Here is a 22,615-nt window from a genome sequence, read left to right on the forward strand (position 1 = left end):
GGATCCTCTCCTTTGGTGCGGCGGCTGGTCCGAGTTTCAGGTTCCGCGCTGAGTGGTCTTCTCAGCGAGCTTGGAGTCGGGCTTGCACTGCGGGTCCTGGGAGGGGAACGCTGCACGGGCATGCGGTACCCCGCACCTCCACCAAAATGTCACGGGTGGTGACTAAAAAACAATAAATAAACAGGAAGAAATAAACGTTTAATGTGGCGAACTTGTGCCAAAAATAAAAGAGTACAAAAGATAATAATAGAGCGTCGCGGGCGTCGGAGTCGGCGTGGCAGCAGAGTCGAACGCTGGGGCGAGACTGACTCCGGCTTGCCCGCGGAGCCGCTTTCGTACACACGTTGGCTTCTGGAGCATTCGACGTAGAAGGTTCGCCGCCTAGAACATTCTGACCTCGAATCAGCTAGACGGTTTTCGATTTCACCAGAACATCACATTACAGTGTTAACAAAAATGCATAGTCGCGGCCAGGAATCGAACCCTGGCCCTTCGCGTGGGAGGCAAGCGCGATAACCATTAGGCTACGGCCGCGCTGCCTACTTGGCGCGCGTCAATATTTAAACAAGTTTTCTGTATTTCATGACAGCTTCAGAAACGCAGGGCGGGGCTCTATACTCTCGAGATTCGTTTGCAGCCAATACTATTGCTGCATCTAATCAGTAAACAAATTTAAAACAAATAATAAATACAATAAGCCCCACTTTGCGTTACCTAACTTGTCAGCTATAGGCTGTTTTATCGCGGCGGCCGCCACGTTAAAATATGACGTAGCATGAATTGGGAAAAAGAACTGCAAATATTTTTATTTGCCGATTGGAAGGCGCTAGAATTCAAGTGGTTCACACAATTAGTTTAATTTATTCATGGCTGGACTTTTGTTTGTTGAGGTTATGCTTAAACTATTTACTTCTTGGTCTGTTCTTGTTCTTGTCGCCCAACCCAACTACGTCATATTCCAACATGGCAACCGTTTCACAAAAACAGCCTATGGCCAGTGACTGCTTAAGATAGGTTTGGCCTTCGGTATCTTTTGACTACGCGTCCATTTGAATTATAGCATCAGCTATAAGGATCACATATATGTATGAAAAAGTAAGTATTACGAAGCACGAAGCATTGTCATATTAGGTCACGCCCTGTGGTTATGAACCTTGATTAAATCGTGGCATGCTGGCGTAGTATAGATGCGCTATAGCATTGCCTATCTCTAAAAAAAAGAACAAATAAATTTCTGCCATGTGCGTCGCTAGTGTGACTGGTTTCCTCAGAGCGTTCGGTTTACAAATTAGACGGTGGTTTAGAAGGTATTTAGTTTAATTATATTTGAGCAATTGTGCAATCATTTCCCCTCGCCGATTCGGAAGTAGAGGGCGGCGGCTAAATTTAGTTAAATGGATACTACAACGAAATTTCGGCGCTCATTTTTTGGTCTATATGTGTTCAAAAAAGCACCATCAAATCGAACATACCAATATCTTGTTAAAAAAGTCACGAAAAGGAATTTTAAAACGAATTAAACGATTAACAAAGAACACCTGGTGGATGTCGCTAACGCCTCGCTTGTAATGCCCGTCTAGCAACCTTGGCAGCTAGTGACGGAGGTTGTCTCGTCTTCGGCCACGACGAGAGAAGGGGGGAAGGAGAAACTCCCCTCTTCCCGAGAACCCCTTTTGTGTGTCGCAGAAGTCGCTATTGTCCCCCTAGAAGATTATAGAAGATTAACCCATCACTCAAAATTCGTACAAAAGCAGCCGCTTCGGTGGCTGGAACGACTAGGCCATCCTCTCTACGTCAGCCTCGCCGTAGCTTTGCTCGTCTTGAGACGACCTACGTCACGATTGCGTTGGATGTCACGTGCTCTAAGCTGGGCCTTCTCCGAGCGCTTGCCTGAGTGGGCCGTTTATAACGAAAAATACAGCCACCAGGCTCAAAATACAAACGTGCGATTGCCATTTACGGATATTGTGGATCATATTCAACCTCTTTTTGAACACGACGGGAATATTTCAAATATCGTTGAAGTATCCCTTTAAAAAAGTGGTGAACCGAAATTTGGATTTCAGAAACAACAATGCACGAGATGTAGGTCGGACGCTACAATCGCTACAATACTACTCGTAAGGCGATATCTCGAATTGAAGGGCGTTTTTTCGGATAAAGAGGTCGAGATTGAACCAGGCCGACGAGGCGCGTGACCGTGAAGATGCCTATACTCCGCGACAACTTTTCTTGGCAATGCAGTGGAAGGTACAGGCCGGCGTCCCCCCTCCCATTTTGAGTTTGCGGGGGCTCTCCTCCTCTCCTGGAAATGGGGGAGGAAGAGAGCCTGCGTACACTCAAAATGGGAGAGGGGACGCGGGCCTGTACCTTCCACTGCATTGCCAAGAAAAGTTGTCGTGGAGTATAGTTTCCTCCCCTTTTCTCTTCGCTCCATCAAGGCCCCGAGGAGGAGAAGACGCGAGACCGTCCCCTCTCCTTCTCGGAGAAACATGACGTGAACATTTCTGTAAAGTGTGCCTCCTTATCTTGAATATTACGGTCATCCGTTCGAGATATTGCTGTATGAGTGATGTTTTGGTGTTTGTAGCATACCGTTGCACGCTCTGCCGCGTGTTTTTTGGAATCCAGATTTCGGTTCAGCATCCCTTTAAAGGACGAAGTGAAACCTCGGTTTTCTGCTGACAAAATAATCCTCCTTGTACTCCAATCTCCTAAGCCGCGAGAGAAGCCTAGTTGGGGCAAGATAAAAGGTGGGGAGAATATAGGAAAGGAGGTGGGCAAAAGAGGAAAGCTCGAAGTGCAGGTTGGCCTTTAAGGTTTCCCTTGTGACTCAAGGAATATAATTAAATGGAGACCCGTCGCGTGAATAACATTAGCATCCATCAATGAAATAATATAATAATAATAAAACTTTATTTCCAAATGAATTGGAGGGCAGAAGGAAAAAAAGCCTCCAGAGGAGGCTTGACGAGCCCGAAGTCCCCTCCCTGCTATATGTTATCCCGAGCCGAATATGTGTGCATAAGATTTTGGCAGCTATGATTTTATAAACAAAATGTAATTGTACAATGAGCTGATGTCAAACAAATCTTCAAACTTCTTATATCAATTTTCAGCTCTGCTTGAGAATTAGTATTCTTCCAGTGCCACTTTATTTACCAACATATCGGGATTTTTCATAATTATGTATGACATTATGTTCGCGCTAGTAAATGCTGGCTTCTATAATTTACCTTAGGCAAGAAGAAATGTTTAAAAAGGCTGTATTGTTATATAATAAAAACAAAAACAAATAGAGAACATCTTCAAGAGCACGAACATGACAAGGACAAAAAAGGTACACCTAGATAATGACGGGTGCAGACCCTTCTTGTATGTTTCTTTTCATACTTCTCCTGTTCGCGTTTTTATTTGTTTTAAGTACGAACCAACTATCCTAATCAAGTGTGGCATTGCAAAAAAGTGTGCCATGGAACGTAACAAGACAGTCAAAAAATGAAAGCCGCTTAGAACTCCCTGTAACGCTGAATTAGAGCGCAGCTCTTGTGGAGGAGAAGGGAAGGGTACTAAGGGAAGGGTATACCCTCCCCACCTCATCCTCCCTGCTACTCCTCATTCCTCCTCTCTCGTCCTCCTTCTCCTCCTCCCCTCCTTCACCTCCGATCCTCTTTACCCCCTCCCCCTCTTCCCCCTTCCCCCTCCTCCCCTCCTTTCTCCTCCTCCTCCCCTCCTCCTCCCCTCCCCGAAACGTCACGAGGGCGACGTTTTGTCATGGTGCCGAAACGTCATCGTGCCGAAACGTCACCTCGGTTACGCCGACGGCGAGCCGCTCAAGCCGGAAATGGGAGCCTAAGAGCGTCGCTCTAAAATAGCTATCTGTTCCTCCCAAAGTGTTTTCTTTGCGCAATCACTTCAGAGTGGGGAACCAAGCGGCATCATGGGAGCCGGACAACGTTATCTCCTGCGATTGGTCAGCGCCGCGCCGCTGATCAGTTCCAGCAGACAGCGTTTTCCCGGTACCTTGGTCGCGGTTGGTCCCGCTGTGTACAATGTGGCCCTAGCACTTATTTAAAAAAAAAGTTTATAGTTTGATTGATCTTACGATGTAATCAAGACGACCAGGTCTGCCACAACTTTGACGTGTCCCGTTTGAACAGCATCTGCTAGATTAGTCAGCGTGTTCCCAGAGAGCATATATCTTTTTCGGTGTGTTTGGGGCCTCAAGTCATCTGCAGCTTCTATTGTTTGCATAATGGAGTTCCACTAGAAAACAATATGATTTTTCGTAACAAGTTTCTTAGAAACGGGAAACAAACAGAGAGCAATAAAGAGAGACAAATGAAAGGCCACATACCTTTTCCAGCATCATAATACCAACCAGAACAAAGCGAATTCTCGGAATCGAAGTATCGTGGTATCGCAGGTTCACCTTGGGAAAAAGGTGGGTTAAATTTAGTAAGTTTTTATATCAGCGGCTGAGAACAAGGGCATGGGAAAGAACGTAACCAAGAGGGGGAGGGGGTGTTTAGAACGCTTTCTACTCCCCGCCACCACCATCGCATTTACAAATCGTAGTAATTGCCCGACGGGCGCTTAGAGGGCACTGGCGGGCTCGCCACTATGAGATATCTCCGATTTTGTACATTTCAGTTCCAGAGCACTCCCGGCAGCATTGGTACTTTAGGACTTTTTTCCCGTTAGGTTCTGATGCAAAATGTGTTTCTTGTAGCAAACTGCCAATAGAACCGATATATCGAACCACATCGAGACCTGCTGAGCGGTTTCGAGCCTAAATTTCGGACTTCTGTACGTACTCCTAGTTATGCATGTGGCCTTGTTCGTCGTTCGGTGACGATACCCCTGAACTGATGCGGGAAGCGAGTTACCAGATTACTTACGTTTCTGCCGTGCTCTCTGACAGTAGTTTCCAGATAGAATATAGTATTGAAGGAACTAATGAATTGATATTGGACAAAACGCACGTCCAAAACCCTGATTAGCGATATCTTGAACGCGGAGAAAAAATGAAATCACAAGTTTAGTGTGCATTACCTTATTCTCTATCTTTTCATTTTCGAAGCTTCACAGAAATCCGAGTTAGCGAATATAAAACCTGGTATTGTCTTAGCCTGTTTCATTTTCAACAAATAGATGCTACAACTGGGCAACGGCATTCCTCTTTCAAGTTCTATAATTCAGTCATTGAAGCAGACATTGAAACTGTTTAAAAGACGTTAAACACTCGTTTGGGAAATGAAGAACTTTTCTTTTTATCAATTTAGAAGAAACGGAATACGTGTGGTCACGTGACCAAGGAAAGGGAATGGGGAAAACAGAAAACTGGAGAGTGGAGGGAAGGGCAGGCACTGTAGGAAGGCGAGGGAGGGATAGGGAAGGCAGGACGTGGAAATGAGGAAGGGAAAGGTAGGGAAGGGAGCAGATGGAAAAGGGGAGGGGAGCAACACCACCTAGCCGTAGCACTTCTCTCTCTCCCTTCAAGGGGCATCTCCATGATTAGGCTAAACTGATAGCGCGCCTCTTCGCAAGGATCCCGTGACAGTTGGCTTCTTTGCAATGCACGTTTTCTTTTATTTTCTCTCTACCCCTCTGACTAGGCAAAGCTAACCTAACAAAAAAAAAAAAAAAAAAAAAAAGCTTCGCAGTAAGGTGTTAAGTTTGTTTTTTCTTTTTTTCTCCCCAACGGTTTTCCGTCGCGTTCGTTTCTTCGATGGCTTTGTTGAGCTAGTCCTGCTGGTTGCATTAGGTGTATATGCGTCCAGAGGCTGATGGATAGTTTACAGCGGATGTGAAAATGTCCATATTTGAGTTTCTCCAAAGATGACTATGGAGACCTTGACTACAGCGAACCGACGGGAAGGTCTTTCTTTTTCACGGCATGGCATGGTGAGAACTTCTCAATTTTTTTGATCGTGGGTTCGTTTCATCTTTTTGCGTTCCGCTGAATGCACAATTAGGAGTGACTTGGTTGTGCCCTGAAAGCAACATATTCAAGTGCTGATCTGGTCGCTATTTGTAGACGCATAACTAAATAAAAATGGCTTGATTGATTTAGCGAGTTCAGGTTGGAATAATTCTTGTAAGCCAGGCAAGTGTTCAACTTTCAGGGTTGCAACCACCACATCAATCTAAATATATAAATAAAGGAAGAAGTTCATCGTGTCGTTTTTGCGTATCGTCATCGGAGCGCAGAAATGATCCGCTAAAACTCTATAGTAAGACCAATATTTTAGCGGGTTTTCGAGGTGTAGTTTGTAGAGCACGCAAGCTCGAATATGGTTCATTGACCAGTTTACATATCAATACAACACAGGCATATACTAAAAATTTAGCTGGAGCTGCAGCCCCTTCAGGCTTCCAAAGGAATCCCACCCCACATCATGTAGCTCTATTATTATCACGCAGTCAACGAGATTCTTCATGCAGGCTAGAACAATGTGGACTAACTCTTAGGAATGTACGTATTTGAGTGTTTTGAAACACAATATTAATATACAGAACCAACTTTTTTATGGTATTACAGGTGAACATAAGAAGCACAAGGAAGCATTGGAACCTCTTCAACGTCGTGGTGAAAGACGTGACGGCAAACACCGACATTTTTGTACTTACCGAAACGAATGTCTGTGAGGACTGCTGTAATCAATATGAGCTAGCAGGTTATAATTCATTCAGGTTTTCGCGATTGAATACTGGGGGTGGGGGCTCGCGGTTTTCGTTGAAAACACGTGGCTAGTTTCTGGAAATGACATCTCGTTTTCTCACGCAGAAGCGATTGCCCTTAAAATTGACAATACTTGTTCTGTGATATTTTTCTTAGCTTCTTAAAGTCCCCCTTCGAAGAGTATTAGCAGTTTTCTTGACGAATTGAAAGAAATACTCCCTACAATGAGTAACCTATGTTTGTTTTGCTTGGCTGGTGAAAATATGGATGTTGCGAAGCAGGATAGGTTTGACGTGTGTGATTATTTGAATATAGTGGCACATGGGGGTGGGGCATCGTGAACGTTATTACTACACCTACACGAGAAGAGATAGTAGCGGGTCAGCTAGCATCGTCACGCATTAATCACGTCTGCATTCGACCTGAAAAAATACCGTTGTTATGTCATCAGTCATTAAGCGAAAATTGACAGATGATGGCACATTCTCTTTTTGGTCGGCGCTACAATTACAAGACAACATCAGGGAAAAAGCGCGCACGCAAGCTCAAGTTAGCTGCTAAACCTGCACAGAAGACCCGAAGACAGTGCACGGGTTGTTATGCACCGATCAGTGGACGTGGCAGCCCAACGGAGGCCTGATAGATGGCGAAGAGTCTCACGAAATTCTGCGGAGACTGTTCGGGAAAGCCATTTATGTTTCTGGCATGATTCAAGAATCGGCGCAAACAGAAGCCATAGAACGTCAATAGATAGTGGTCATTCTGAAGATGACAATACAGGCAGTATTGTTAGAGAAAACGTCAGAATGTTAGCAATTTTAAGTTTCTTTTTGTTTCACTGAAATGCTCTGAAGGTGCTTTCAGTAAAATGTACTACAAAATATATAACCCTTGAGCATCAGCGGTATACGGGCGGTCACTGTACTAGCATTACTTGTTTATAGTAAAATAATAATTTGAGCTTCGGTAGTTCAAAGCTAAACGCCAAAATCCTTCGTCCGCATTTGTGTATTTATCACCCGGTGCGACTTAGGGTACCGGTGGGCCACGCGATGAGGTCTTCCGCTAGATCGGCACGTTTTGAAAAGCCTGACACAGCACCAAGAGCATTGCCGCTCTCGCCACATCTCGGTGGCACCAGATGGCAGTTTTACTGGCACCGGCTAGGACACGAGGCAACCGAGGGAAATGACAGGAGATCACCGGTTTGGTCATGGGTATGACACATAGGAATCAAGGCCTAAAAAAGAGCTGCTGCAGTGAACGTGTTAAAATTGATGATTAATGGTGTTAGTAACGTTCCGTACAACCTTACATTTATTGCTCCGCGTTTTCAGTCCATGCCGATAAACTCCCCAAATTTTTCCCCGAGCAGTTTTATTTTGTGCGAATCTGAATGAGAGCTTGCCCCCCCCCCCCCCCCCCCCCCCCCTTCACCTCTCCCTTTCCCCACATCAACTATGCCCGAGGCTCTTAGCAAGGCTGTTTCTTTCTTTGAAACAAGACCCCTTGTTTCGTTTTTTTTTTTTTTTTTTTTTTTTGGTAAGAAGACATTTTTAAAGTTTGCGGGGCTTTTGTATGTTGCCTGCAGGTTGTGAAATTCCCTTTTCCAATCTAATTTGCTTCAACATAGAGTCGCATAAACACCAATAAATCTCCCGAAACAGAAAATACAAAAAAAAACACACACACACACACAAAAAAAACAACGTATTTTGGGGAAAAAGTTTACTTCCCAAAACACTCCCGAATTCTAGGGAACATAAACCTTAAGAGCACATAGTGAAAAGAAAAGCATTGAATAGCACGGGGCCCTAGTTATAATTAAATAATTGGCTTTCCGACCTGAAAATAAGCAGACGAAAATCGGATACATTCTAGAGTACAAAAAAAAACACAAAAAAACATTACTCTATAATCTTTATGAAGGGGAGAAGTCATACCATCTCAACACTTAGCGCTGCATATTGTAATAGCTGTTGTTCATTTAGAAACTGCTTGTGGTGGTCTTCAGTGAAAATAAAAAACACCTCGACCTCGAAAACGTTGGGGATTCGTACTTGGGGTCGGATTGCTGAAAAAAAAAGACATTCATTTGGCGCAATAAAATAAATTATTAAAACTAGAACTGCGCTAATCATAAAATTCTAGTTGGAATCGAATTAGCGTCATCAAACCAAACGTCAAATATATTTGTACTGTAAAAAAAGCACTTAAGAGAGCCAATGGCTGCAGTCCTATGAGGCAACACGGCGATGGGCTAGGTTGAAAATCTGTTCAGACTCAAAAAAGTAGTGCGCTGTGGCACTGAGCTTGATGTCTCACGTCCTTACGTCATGTTCAACGCCGTAGCGCGAACAGTTCTCCTCTTCTTTTTTTCAAAGAGGCCCTCCCCCCTCCCTCCCTGGTGTAAACGTACTTTGAGTTTTGTCATTCAGCGAGTTCGGTTCGTAGATTGCAGCCATTGGCTCTTCCTATTTCATTGTAAATTTAAAGACACACCGCAAATCTAGAAATCCAATACAATAAAACTAGCAACAAAAAAAACAACAAATAGAACGCGTAGACAAAAAAACAAAAAAGGCAACTATGCGCATATTCTGCCCAAAGCGCGCTGACTGAAGAGCCTCTAGCACAAATAAATGGCGTCATTGATCACTTGCCATGCTTGGTAGTGACAAACTGGTGGCCAGTACAGCCAGTGCCTCCTATATACAGTACTTTCGTTCCCTGGAGAAACAGGCTCCCGAGGCAGTCGCGCTACCGCTCGTGGCGACCGAGTGAGGAATTCATGTTCACAGGTTTTGTAAGAGTCTTCACTCTGTAGCAGCTGAAGAGGCGACTAATGTAACGAACGCAATGGGATTTAGGAACAGTGAGGAAAAAATAGACATGGGGAAGGGGGAGATAACCAAGAAGAGATTATCTGACTACCGGCATAGGTCGAGGCAAGGAGGAATGTTTCTTTATTCCCTTCCGGGCGACCCGTAGGGCGCGAATTGTGTGCACCTGGTACCGCAGAGGCGCCCCCGTCGTACGGTTTATAGCAGCTTTTTAAAATACATCTGTAGATGTATAACTCTACCTTAAATAAATGTTAGAAGAAATAAAACGCATGCATACACTGGCTAGGTGGCGCGAGCCGTCGCACAATTCAAAGGGGTTAGGCTTTGGATTCAGCCCAACGTTACTAAGCACTCAGTTGGGAGACATACCCTTGAAATCCGAACCGCTCGCGTCCACCGATACCATACTAAATACTATAACAGCACCACCCTTCAGAGATTAGTCAAAACAGGAAAGTTAATTTAGAGTGCTAGTGCGAAATGGCAATGCGAGATGACGGCACCGACCCTTGCGCGACTCTACCTGGATCGGTACTTGAAGATGTGCTGCAGGAGCACTACATAGCTCCTACGGAGCAGAGTAGCGCAATCCTTTGATCCGCGTGTTTCGCCGACAACATGGCGGACAGAGCAGCTCGGCGCGAGTCACGTGGTACTGAGGGCTCCAAGAGGCGGCCCGCTCTATGGGAGAATACATGGAGATCGACTCAACACGGCTGACTAAAAAATGAACGCCGAGTTCACACTTTTCGAAACTAGTCTGTCGAGAAGTTGGTAAAGCACTAAATAGTTCATCAGTTTTAATAATATTGGATGCGTGTGAAAATTGTGAGAAGGCAATTTTCAAGGCAATGGCTTTTCGAGCAGACGATTGCTTTGCGCAGCGGAGATGGACTTTATGGATTGGCCGGAGCGGGCACGTGAACCGTACGACGTTGCCGCGTCGTCTGCTGCATGATGCCGCTCAAGCATTTTTAAAAGAAATTACGTTATTACATGGCAGACAACTTATCGCAACTTATTGTAAACTGTTCATTTATTATGTCGAAAAATATTGTCGTTCCCTGCACACCCAAAATATTTCAGAAACGGCGATTTTGTCACGTTCTCCATGCATTATTGACCGGAGTTGGAACCCTCGGGCGTTCGCCGCTACTCGCCGAGAGATGGCGTTCTAGATTGCGCTACTCTGCTCCGAAGGAGCTATATAGTGCTCTACTGCAGTACAGTTCCCAGAGTTTCCGCTACGGGAGAAATGCCGACGTTGCGACCGCCTACAGTTCGGTTCTGGAGCACAGGTGGAAGCCACTTTTTCAAAGCACACTCTATGGAAGTTTCCCATCTTAGTCCTTCTAGAAACGTTGGTTCAGCCTCATCCCTCGAGCCAGCAGCCAAGGGAGCCAAGATTTTAGAAAGGGAGCAGGTCAAACCATGGAAAACTCGAACAGTTTAATGATGAATTGCCCTTGGTAGACTTTTCGCAGGTTAGCATGCGTTGCACCAACACCACCGAGATAGGAAAGCCTAAGCGATAAATGTGCCTGCTTCAATAAAGAAAGCCACCCGAGCCACTGTTTGGACTCGATTGCGGCGTTTGCGTTCGGCTTGGAGTTGTGTGCAATCAGTGAGAACACGATTCCTAGCCGAACACTGGCGCCGTAGTCGTGTCCTATCTGTGGCCCACGGTGGTTCTCTTTAGTGGCGCAGAAACATTCAGCACAGTTTCTTTTTTTATCGATGAGGTGTTGGTTACGCTGTCGGCGTGACGAGGAAGAAAGCCGACGGAAAGGCGCAGACGCTTGCCAACGATCGAAGCTAGATTTGACCTCCAGGCAACTAATATTGCGAACTCGGCCCATAAACCACGTGACTGTGATGCAGATGCTGAAATCCAGGCCCACTATATAGGGTCCGCGTCGTCTGCTTCCGTCTATAGTTTGTCTTCAACATTCGAGACATTTTTGTGTGATTTCACCTTGAAGCAACGCTGAAATGACACACGTTTCCTCTGCTCCGATGGAAGTCGGACGAATGACAAAAGTCAGAAAGGCTTTCTTTCATAAAGTCCTTGCTGACCCCCGCCTAAAAAAGAAGTGGCTTTTTGCTGTACAACAAAAACGCTGGGCACCAAATGCGACGCCATGCTACTCAAAGGTATGCAATCTGCGTTTCGAGAAATAACCCTTTTCTGGGAGGACGAACGTGGCGACTCAAAAAAGAAGCCTGCTTTCAGAGCAAATCGCACAAAGATATACATAAAAATAATGCATTAGCGTTGCGATTTCATCACACGGTAGAGGTCGACGTTCGTCACCACTGCATGCGTGAACGCTATAGGTTCTATATGTACAGCGGGTATCACAGTAGCGGTGGCCAACGACCCTGTTTCCATAAAGCGTCTAGTGGCGAAGCGTTTTACTTGCGAGGACGGCGGTGGCTCTTTGCTGCTGGTTGTTGAAAGTACATATATAGGAGGCACTAGTACTATCAGGAATGGATCCTCTCATTCACGGGTAGATACACAGATTCAAAATGGTTGAAAATGAATGGACAGATATGGCTGAAGTGTTTGAATCAAAGTAGCGATCCTTCGTACACACTGAGGCTCTTTAATTCGAAGCGACGTCCTGGGCCACCTATCAGTGGCCCCTCGCTTGCAATAGCGGGAAGCAACGTATCAGCGAATCACCAAAAAAAAGCGGGTGTAGCTATAGTTATTATTTGTGCTTTGGCAGATGATCACCGCGCTATAAACGGAGCAAGTAGCTCGTAGCATAAGAGCTGCCGGTAAGTGGTACTTGGATTCAAGACGGCGACATGTGCGGTTTGCGTGTTTTCGTCGAGCGTGTCAAATGAGCACGAGCGCGACTGCTTCTTTCGTGGAACACATGAAGAAACTATATATGTACATATATACATTTTTTTCTAAATGGTTAGTGGGTATTGATTCCTCAATAAAGACTTCATTTACATTCAGGCGAGGCCTGCGGGAATTTTTTAACAGGAGCATTGAATATATCAAATTATTCGCAAATTTGAATAACAGAAATCGAATAATGGAATCGATTTATTCTGGGAATCAATCACTATTGGGTATGAATTCGAAACTCCAATATTTGCACGGCCGTAACCAAAATATCGTTGTGCCTTTTCTCAATTTCTGGTTAAAAGTGACAAAAAAAGTAATACGTCACACACTGAGTGGCACACTATATTCTTCAATGGGTGTCAGAAGTACCGTACAAATCAGTACATTTTGTCCAAGAAAAAGAAACATAATTCGTTCCACTTTTGCCACTATAACCACCAACATCTAGGTCTTATCTACATATCATTGAACCTGGGTTTAAGTTGAAATATTAGCAAAAGAAAATCTCATGACATCGACTTTCTAGAGTGTTAACGACACATCCTAAATACGTGTTTTGTTAATATGGACACCTCCGCTCCTCAGAAAAATCGTCCATAATGTGAGTGGCTCATAAAAGTAAATAATTATCAAGACAGAGTATCCTAAACAATCGTGGCCACAAAGTAGTGTTAGGCAGAACCATGCCTGACAATGCCTTTACTTCTAAGTGGTAAGGAAGGTGTCGCCTTTACTTTTATGCACAGATGGTAGTTATTAACTATGAAGGACACAACGCGAAAATGAATAGCGACCGATTTGGACGAAATTCTTCAAACATTTGACTATGGTTCGGCACCCCGGGATTATCTTTATCTCAGGAAGGGCAGCCTACAACAGAGAATAGTGAAGCACTGGGAGAAGGACAATGACTTCACTATATATATTTTTTTGTGTATGTTTACGTGTATTTTTCTTAACGAGTCAAATATCTTTCTGTGTTTATCGAACTATTCGTATATTAACCAGGCAGAAAGGTACGGGGAGAAATCGGCCCCGAGAATGTTGTTTCTATAGACGTTTGCAAGCAGCATCGCTTCGAGAGTTAGTCCGGCCACTGTGGATGGAGAACGCTTTTTATGGGCGCCAGTCTCTGAAACCGTGGGTACGCCTGAACAATGCTTGACTATCAGACAATTTACCCACTCCAGCAGCAAGATAGCGGTTTCCAGAGGCCGTACTTAGAAACCTCTATAGGACGCATATACTAAAGGCATCCATATGCAGAAGACATGACTAGCTTTGCAGCGAAACTGATATTGTTCATACAAACATACCTTGTATCTTCGTTCTTTTTTCTTCTTTATAATATACCGGGTGTTTTTTTGTTTATTTTTTGTTTCTTGCAGATTTGTTTAAAAAACGTCATCAAACCTACACTTATGTGGTTTGTACGAGTGAGTTATACGCCCAGGGGGACATCATGTGGGTGGTTCATCTTTGCGATAAGTCGGCTAATTAGTTAAAATTCACTAATTAACGTTTTAATGAGTAAAAATAGACATATGGTTCTAATTAGAAACTTGCTGAGCGTCGTCCAACACCCCTAAATCTATAATTTTTAGAAAGACTTTGATCCCGTAAGAAGCACAATGGTGCGCTGAATTTACCACTCGTGTAGCAGGTACAAGGATGGGGCTAGATAAGAGACGGAAAAATTGCGCGGGCGCCTTACCAAAACCGCTAGCCTTGTACCTGCTCCATGAGTGGTAACTTTAGTGCACTACTACGCTTCTCACGCGATAAATGTCTTTCTGAAAATAACTGATTTAGAGTTTTTCGATAACGCTCAGCAAGCTTCTAATTGGAATATACTTTTTTTTTATTTCTCTGTTTCGTGTCGTGAGTGACTCAATTTTGCACGTCGTCTACTGTAATTTTCTAATGTTTCTAGGGCTGTGTTTGATTTGCTTTCTATGTATTATCTTTTGCACGGTTAACCTCTTTTGAAGACCTCCATTTGGCATAAATGATCATTCCAAAATATATATCGTGTGTAATTGGGACCTCTTATAATTTTACTGACGCATTCATATCAAGACACAATTATCACAAATCTGGAATGTTAAATTTTTTTTTCCCACAGTTCAAAAGATGGCATCAAAACGATTGTATAATAAATTCTGATTATATGCGGCACCATCTTACACGACATGAGTCGCTACTCGCCGCTAAACTATGCAAAACAAATGTGAAGAAATACTGATGCCGTGTTTCTTTTGACTTGGTAGCGCAGTGCACAATTTATCTAGATGCCGTATTTTTTTAAATTGTCAGTTAGAATATTACAAAATTTGCTAACTTTATAATAGATATTCAAATAACTATTGTGTCTGTCGTTGTTGCGCCATGAATAGCTTACATTTTTAAATAAATGTAATTGTGAGTGTTTAATAGCCGACTTCACTTACGTGGTCTTCTCCAGTTATATCGCTCCGTTGGGACTGTAAAAAAACACATTTAGTTTAAAATTTATAGAAAATTCCGCAAGCGTTTTAAACTATAAAAAAAGAATTAAAAAAAATATTGGCCAAGTTTTTAGCGTCATGGCTTTCACTTAAGAACAATATTATTCAAGGTAGAAGCTTATATTTTAAAAAGAAAAGTTTTGAAAAAAGTTCAAGTTTGATTGCGGCGCTTGTAGCGTTTTATTGCCATGGAAAGACCGGGATGACTTAGAGTGTATGAAAAGAAACCTAGGCGGCTGGTGGCTCTCAATACTTTCATTATTTCTGTCGCAGAATCCACGGTACCATTCATTTGCACGCAAGTTCGCCCACATAAATTGTGAACTTCAGTGCCTTTAGTAAATCTTCTTTTTTTTTTAACTCGTGACAATAGTGGTATCATAAGTTGGAGTAGTATAGTTTTTAATATAGGGAATATGACGCAGGAAATGCTTGGGATAGTTCTACTTGAAAAAATACTTATCTTCTCTACAATGCAATACACTGCATGCCAAACAGGGCGAAAAAATTGAGGGGTCTTAGCGAAAGACGACGTTCATAATACAATAAAATCTGAACAATGTAAAGTGTGAAGGGACCATGGGACGGCGTGCTCTGTGCCCTTGTGCATATCGTATTTTTAGTATCATATTATTCCGAGCTTGGTGTCATACCAAAAACAGCGCACAAGCAGTGACGAAGAAAAGGAAGAGAAAATAAAGTGCTGACTCCCAACTGCAGCTTTTTGAAATAAAGAGGAAGACGGGGCATCAGAAATGAAACACACGCACCGTAAAAAATACGTGTTTCATTTCTGGTGCGTTGTTCTCCACTTTATTTCGCAATATATAAGTCTGGAGTCAGAGCGCTGTGTTCTCTTCTCTTCCTCACTGCTCGTGCGCTGTTTTTAATATGATGTATTTTCACCAACCAGCTCAACTCTGCACTTTACCGAGCTTGGTGGCTCGGCGCAACTCTGGCAGTTTTCGCCGTAAATTGTTGTCTCATATTCTGCACGAAATATATATCATAGATACCTTACAGCACTATAAACAATACAATTATTCGCTGGAAGGTGTTAAATATTACGCCCAATATGCTTTGTAGCTCCGCATGTTCACGTACTATTCGGCATTCTGCCTGATGAGCCATGCAATTGAAGAGTATTATATAAACTTGAACAGAACATTTACCGCCACATTTACCTTAATTCGGTGAAACTCCGCCATAACTACAGTTTAACACACACCAGCAGAACATAGTAATTAATGCATGTGCACTTCAGAAGCTGCGAGTGCGTCAATTTATACTACAGAAAAGGTAAAACGAAACAATGCGGGATATGGTAGGGAAAGAAATTGCACTTATCGCTGCCTTATCTACTCGTAAGTCTACCTATAGACATCAAATACCTGTGGCGTTCAAACTGTTTTCCTCAAGGTAGGACAAAAAGGTTTGCGTACGTAGTGTTGTAACTTTTATTTTCTAAAAAAAACAAGAAAAAACTGGCAGTTTACTTTTCTTGCGCCGTTTGGTAGCTCACGCGGAATCTTTAGAACCTAGGAATTAAAAGTAAAATTAAAGTTATATGCGGTGTGCATTTATATATCTAAAGGTGTAGCTAGGGCTAGAATAAAAGTTACGCTGCAGAGTAACAGCACTGCAGCCGTCTTATCGCTCCAGTTATCTGAAGTAGGAAAACACGCAATTTTCCTTCCAGAACTGTTAAAACAGTCCGCGACGGAGCAAAGCACGAGGGCCTCAACTTCCTGACACATCTAAGCCTTAGAAAGTGGAATTTTCAAATAGTAACTGTAGCAGCGTGGCGCTGCAAGTCACGGCGCACCACGGCGCATCGGCTGTGCGCACCCCGGTCACGGATGTCACGTGACAAGCGCCTATAAGTATAGCGCGTTCAATAAAGAAGCCCTCTTTGCCCGTTGGAATGTCGTCTGCTCAAGTTAGCACATTGGCGACGAGGATGGGATCGCACCCGCGCTGCCCAGCAGAAGCAACTAGTGTCATGGGAAGAAGGTGTGGTGACTCAAGTCGTCAGTCCTGTGACATATTTAGCGAAAGTGGCGCAGGTTGTGCGGTTCACACACGCCGACCACATCCGAGACCGCCTTGCAAGCCCGACGTCCCTTACTGCACCGCCTACGCCGGAGGAGCCTACGCTCCCAGATGTTCCGGTGCCTCGAGAAACCCAGCCGATGGTGCCACAAGTTGCTTCTGCTGCTATGCCAGCGGACTCTCAAGCCGGCGGTCAACAAGCTACACGGACGCGTCAGCAGCCGCTTCCACCACCGAGTTCCACAAGTGCGCCAGTGACGACACCGGAGCCTTGTACTGAGGCACCGAGTTCCAGAAGAAGTACGCGAGTGCGGCGTCCACCGGACAGGTACAAACCGGAGGACTTCCGAAGCTGATGTGAGGGGGAAGGAATGTAGCAGCGTGGCGCTGCAAGTCACGGCGCACCACGGCGCATCGGCTGTGCTCACCCCGGTCACGGATGTCACGTGACAAGCGCCTATAAGTATAGCGCGTTCAATAAAGAAGCCCTCTTTGCCCGTTGGAATGTCGTCTGCTCAAGTTAGCACAGTAACGTGCGCCAATTAAGTCCGCCCTGCACTACGCAGCAAGTTGCGCCAACAAGAGTATCGGGGTAAGAAGTGTCGATAATTTGACCGTAGCTACCTACGAGACTCTAAGTGTAGCCTCTTTTATGCTGAGGAAGCATGGCAGACAGCATTACCGCTCATTCACACTGGAAGCGGATCCGCGTTCGCAAAGCGGTTGGGGACGCGGTTGTATAAATATTCAGTACAATTGCACGCGCACTTGATGTCATCGGGTGCGCGTGCAATTGCACTGGATCTTTATACAACCGCGTTCGCAACCGCTTTGCGAACGCGGATCCGCTTCCAGTGTGAATGAGCGGTAAAAGAGTCAACGCCGAAAAAGAAAGAATGAACTGAAGTAGAGAATTCTAGTCTGCCCACACCTTTGAGGAAATCCAAAGTATCTCCAATATTAGACACTTTTTGTTGATCGTTCCGATGCATCGAATACCAATATCCGGTATCGGGTCTATAGGAAGTGTGCGAAAAGACAGTGGCGCCATGGTGCGGCTCCGAGCAGAAGCATTTTGGATGGACCACTGGCAGACTAGCATAGACATACCGTGTAGCCGCCAGCCTTTTTAATCAATGTCATATTACCTGAGAGAGAAAACGTTCGAGGCGAGAATCGGCCCTGAATGCTTAGCGCCGACATCCCGGTAATTGGGAACACAGATCCCCTCCATGCGCTGTCGAAAAGCGCCGCGATCATGTCCATCCCAGTGCGTCTACTCAATCCGCCAACGAGCGAAGAAGATTCTGAGAATGACGTACTTCTTCTGTAGATTTGGTTAGTTACTGACACTGGTGAATGTCGTCCCGCAATGATTTACGGACCCTCGAATACACAAACGCCTGGTAGACGCATCTTCCAAAGCAGATAATAATAATAAAAAGAACATGGGGCTGTGTTCCTTGCGTCGCCGCTTACACCTGCGGGACACACGATTTAACCGAAGTCCGAGCAACTCCTGCGGGTCGAATTATAGAACAAGCATCCAGAGCAACGCTCTATATTGGTAGTTTTTTTTTAAATATTAAAGTGCTAAGCCTTCTCTTGGGAGGGAGATTGATAAACACGGATGCGGGAAGGCGCGGGCGCGGCCATGACGTTGCGGGCGAATTAGAAGAGGTCGTTACGGTCAGCGGGACATCACTTCCCCAGGCGTCGTAACGTGTACGCTACCAGTAGTTACGAACGGTACCAGATCGATATACTAAAACTCCCTATAAGCGTCACACACCGCAGCGGCCACTCTGAGAACCCCTGTTTGGAAGCCCATTTGGCGCCGGTGAGTGTTACGTGGCATGGATAGTGACTGTTGCGGATATAAACACATGAACTCCAAACAATGGGAGGAGTGCTAATTAAAGAACTATCCAAAGTTAAAGCACATACAGTTTTCCCTCACTGCAAAATTCAATTGGAATGAACATTTCGGCCACCGCACTGTGCATATATATCAAAGCTCGAATGAGTGCAGATGATTACATATAGATTTATTGGCAATCGGTACAAAAGAACTGGTAGCGTCACTGAGAAGACTAGTTTGCTATAGGTTTCGAAATGCTTGAATAGGTACTCAGAAAAGCGGTTGATATTTTTAAGCATTATATATAACGGTTTATCTAAAATAAATCAGTGTTTTTACTTAACTCCAATATTGCGAGCAAACTCTCGGTTTAACGGCTAAAAACAACAACAAAAAAAAAAAAGATTAGAGACTTTCGTGCATAAAGTAATCCAGTTAATATTTTGTTTTTTCCGAGAGCAATAGCGGCATAGACCTATTTGCCAAGAATTGCCGTTTATACTACAAATGCCGATACAATCATTTTAACCTTTTACTGCCGGTTGTCGCTAATTCGACACATACCGGCAGAGCGCTCCCAGCGCCGCAACGAAGTGTTGGCACGCCCAAATGCCGGTTGTCGCGTATTCGCCACAAACCCAGTTTTTTGCCACGGACGCGTAGCGCCATCTAGCGGTAGTGGTAGAAAGTTATAACCAGTTTCGTCCGCCGCTTTACGAAAGAAGCAGAACACGTGCTACGGACCTTATTTCTTCGATTTTTTCTGGAAAACAAAGGTGAGTTCAGGTCTAAAACAAATTGCTTTTCTTCGCTTACATCCTAGAGATTACCCACAGCATATTGTGAGTTCACGACACGTGTTTCTTTTTCTATGATGGCCGGTTAAGTGGTCTGTCGCGAATTCGCGACATTCGGCAGTTGATCCAGTGATAGTGTCATGATAAAATAAGCGGTGATTATTCATTTGACGAATTCTCTTATTGTTTGATGGCAGATAATGAATCCTGGCGCCTTCTATGGACAGAAAACGCTTCTGACGCGCCTTCCACCTGAGGATAAAAGTGACAACAGTTGTCTTAGTGACAGCGATGAAGACGATCCAGACTATAAGCCACCCACGCAAGGTGTTTCCTTAATGGCGACAGAATCTAGTAGCGACGAAGATGACGAGTGTGGCACAGTGGCTGCGCGGGCTGCGGGCATCACAACTAACAAACAATCTGTTAAGTGGACAAAAACCAATTGTCAAGAAGAGCACCAGATTCCATCATGGAATGGTTCTTTGCCTCAAAGTGAGAGCGTTCGAAACCCGATTGAATATTTCAAGGAGTTCTTTGATGATGCGCTTTTCGAATAGATCGTGGAGCAGAGCAAGCTCTTTGCCATCCAGAAAAATCCTACCAAACCACTGGGTTTGACTCGTGCAGAGCTGGAGCAGTTCCTGGGCACAATCACATTCAAGTCCTTCTGTAGCCTCCCACGAATCCGCCTGTACTGGGCTGCTGAAAGCAGAATACCAACCATTGCTGACACAATGTCCCGTGACCGCTGGGAAGCAATTAAATCAAATTTACATTTCAACAACAACGATGAGATGCCCTCACCCAATGACCTGCGAAAGGATCGTCTCTTCAAGGTTCGGCCACTCCTTGATTCTCTCCTCCCGAAGTTTAAAGCTATTCCAAAAAAAAAACAAGCTCTGTGCGTGGACGAACAAATAATGCCGTTTAAGGGCCGCTCAAGCATCAAACAATATATTCCCAGCAAACCACTGAAATGGGGTTATCAGATATTTCTGCTCTGCAATTCGCAAGGAATCGTACACTCCTTTGACATTTACACTGGGAAGATCGACGCTGTTCCTGGCGAACCAGACTTGGGTGCGTCTGGTAACGTGGTTCTCAAGCTGTGCAAGTTGATTCAGCCTGGCCTGAATCATCATCTATATTGTGACAACTGGTTCACATCTCTCAAGCTTTTCACTGCCCTGGCCAAGAAGGATATTCACTGCCTTGGAACTGCGCGTGCGAACCGTCTTCAAGGCTGTCCTTTGCCAAGCGATGGGGATCTCAAAAAGAAAGGCCGAGGCACCTTCGAAGAATTTGAAACGGTCATTGATGGCCAAAAAATCATAATTGCCAGGTGGTATGACAACCGCGCCGTGACAACAGCAAGCACCTTTGCAGGCGTTCAGCCAGTGGCATCTGTTGACAGGTGGGAACGCACGCAAAAACGGATTGTACAAGTCGACTGCCCAAGCTCGGTGCGTACATATAACAAGCACATGGGCGGTGGGGACCAAAACGATGCCCTCATTGCCTTCTACAGAATACACATCAGGTCCAAGAAATTTTACCTCAAGATTTTTTTTCATTTCATCGACATGGTGATTGTTGTGTCGTGGCTGCTTTACAGGCGCGACTCCCACTCACTAGCCATTCCAGCCCGACGGTAACTCGACCTCCTGAAGTTCAAGTTTTATATTGCCACATGTCTGCTGAAGCAGGGCAAGGACACCACCCCAAAGCGAAGAGGACGGCCGTCAACATCACTGGAAACTCAGCTGGAAACGAAGAAGAAGAGAGGCCCGATAAAGCCCGTGCCAGTAGCGAGCATCCGCACGGACAACACAGCCCACTGGCCAGCCGTAGACAGCGTGCGCCAGAGGTGCAAGCGACCTGGATGCAAAGGCCAGACAGTTGTCATGTGCACGAAATGCCAAGTGCACCTTTTTCTGAACAACAATGTCAACTGCTTTCTTGATTTTCACCAACCTTAGGACGCTGTAAGAGAAGTGTTGCAGTGTGTCTTGATAACCGAATATTTTCCTTTGCTTTTGAGGAGTTCTGGCACTCGAAATTACTCAAGAAATAAACTTTTTACTTGCGACTACCGCATATAATATTTCCGGCTTAAGTGCCCATTGTCGCGAATTCGCGACATACCAAAAATTCCGCCCAAGAGTGTTTTTTTGCGTGAAACATGTATTGAATTCGATTACACGGGCTAAACGAAGCCAAAATGTTTCCTAAGAATTTTTTATGGGGCGCCCTTGATAATTCAGGCATTAAAGGGATATATTTGAAAGTAGTGCTTTTGGACGAATAATTTATAACTAACTAAATAGATATCTTCTAGGTGATGTAACATTCTTCGTGGCGTGCTGTACTGCTGTTCCTGTTTTTCGCGGTGTCTTTTCATGGTGTGCCTTCCTGCTTGAACTGGAGTTCATGTGCAGTTTCAAGAAATGAAAGCAAATATGTTGCCCTCGCGGTGACACTTAAGACTTAACCCGCAGAGCGTTCTTGGGTAACATTTGAAGTAAAAAGAAGCTATGTTTTCAGCAAGGCGACGACCTTTTTCTCCAACGCGCTGAATTGGGCCATATAGATAACCAAAGTGAACGTTAGGGGAGGGGGGTGCAGAGATGGTTTCTTGATTTAAGCATATCTAAGCTGAGATTGCTCTAGCCTTTTTTCGGTAGGAGTTTTTGTGTTCATTATTGCTTGCGGTGATGCGATCATTCACATAAAGCCACTGAAAGTCGTTAAAGATTCTGGAGGTGTTCATCTGTTACAAACAAACTAAAGGTTTGAATCTATGGTCTTCATCTCGACTGTGCGTTTTAACCGACTCCGACGCCCGCTATGATTTGTAGTTATCTTCACCTACCCCTTTTGGTTTTTATTGATTCTGACACACGTTTTCCGATTAATCCTTTATTTTCAGTAGACGCTCGTCGAAACGCGTTCCATCCGCGACATTTCTGGTGTAGGTACGGCGTACTGCAGATTT

At 44.5% G+C, this 22,615-nt stretch overlaps 1 protein-coding gene across 1 annotated transcript in view; it reads right to left on the minus strand.

The window, feature by feature from the left end:
• LOC115330098 (A disintegrin and metalloproteinase with thrombospondin motifs 12-like) overlaps window positions 1-22,615 on the minus strand; it is a 65,144-nt gene that overhangs the window by 30,586 nt on the left and 11,943 nt on the right. Inside the window, exons 4-7 of the mRNA XM_029991801.3 lie at window positions 14,851-14,883; window positions 8,629-8,759; window positions 4,358-4,432; window positions 4,106-4,266 (exon numbers count right to left, since the gene is read on the minus strand). Of these exons, the coding sequence (XP_029847661.3) occupies window positions 4,106-4,266; window positions 4,358-4,432; window positions 8,629-8,759; window positions 14,851-14,883 (400 nt within the window). The remainder of the gene's footprint in view (window positions 1-4,105; window positions 4,267-4,357; window positions 4,433-8,628; window positions 8,760-14,850; window positions 14,884-22,615) is intronic.

This window comes from Ixodes scapularis, unplaced genomic scaffold (genome assembly GCF_016920785.2).
Source record: "Ixodes scapularis isolate PalLabHiFi unplaced genomic scaffold, ASM1692078v2 PGA_scaffold4__175_contigs__length_147842914, whole genome shotgun sequence".
Classification (NCBI taxonomy): Eukaryota; Metazoa; Arthropoda; class Arachnida; order Ixodida; family Ixodidae; genus Ixodes; species Ixodes scapularis.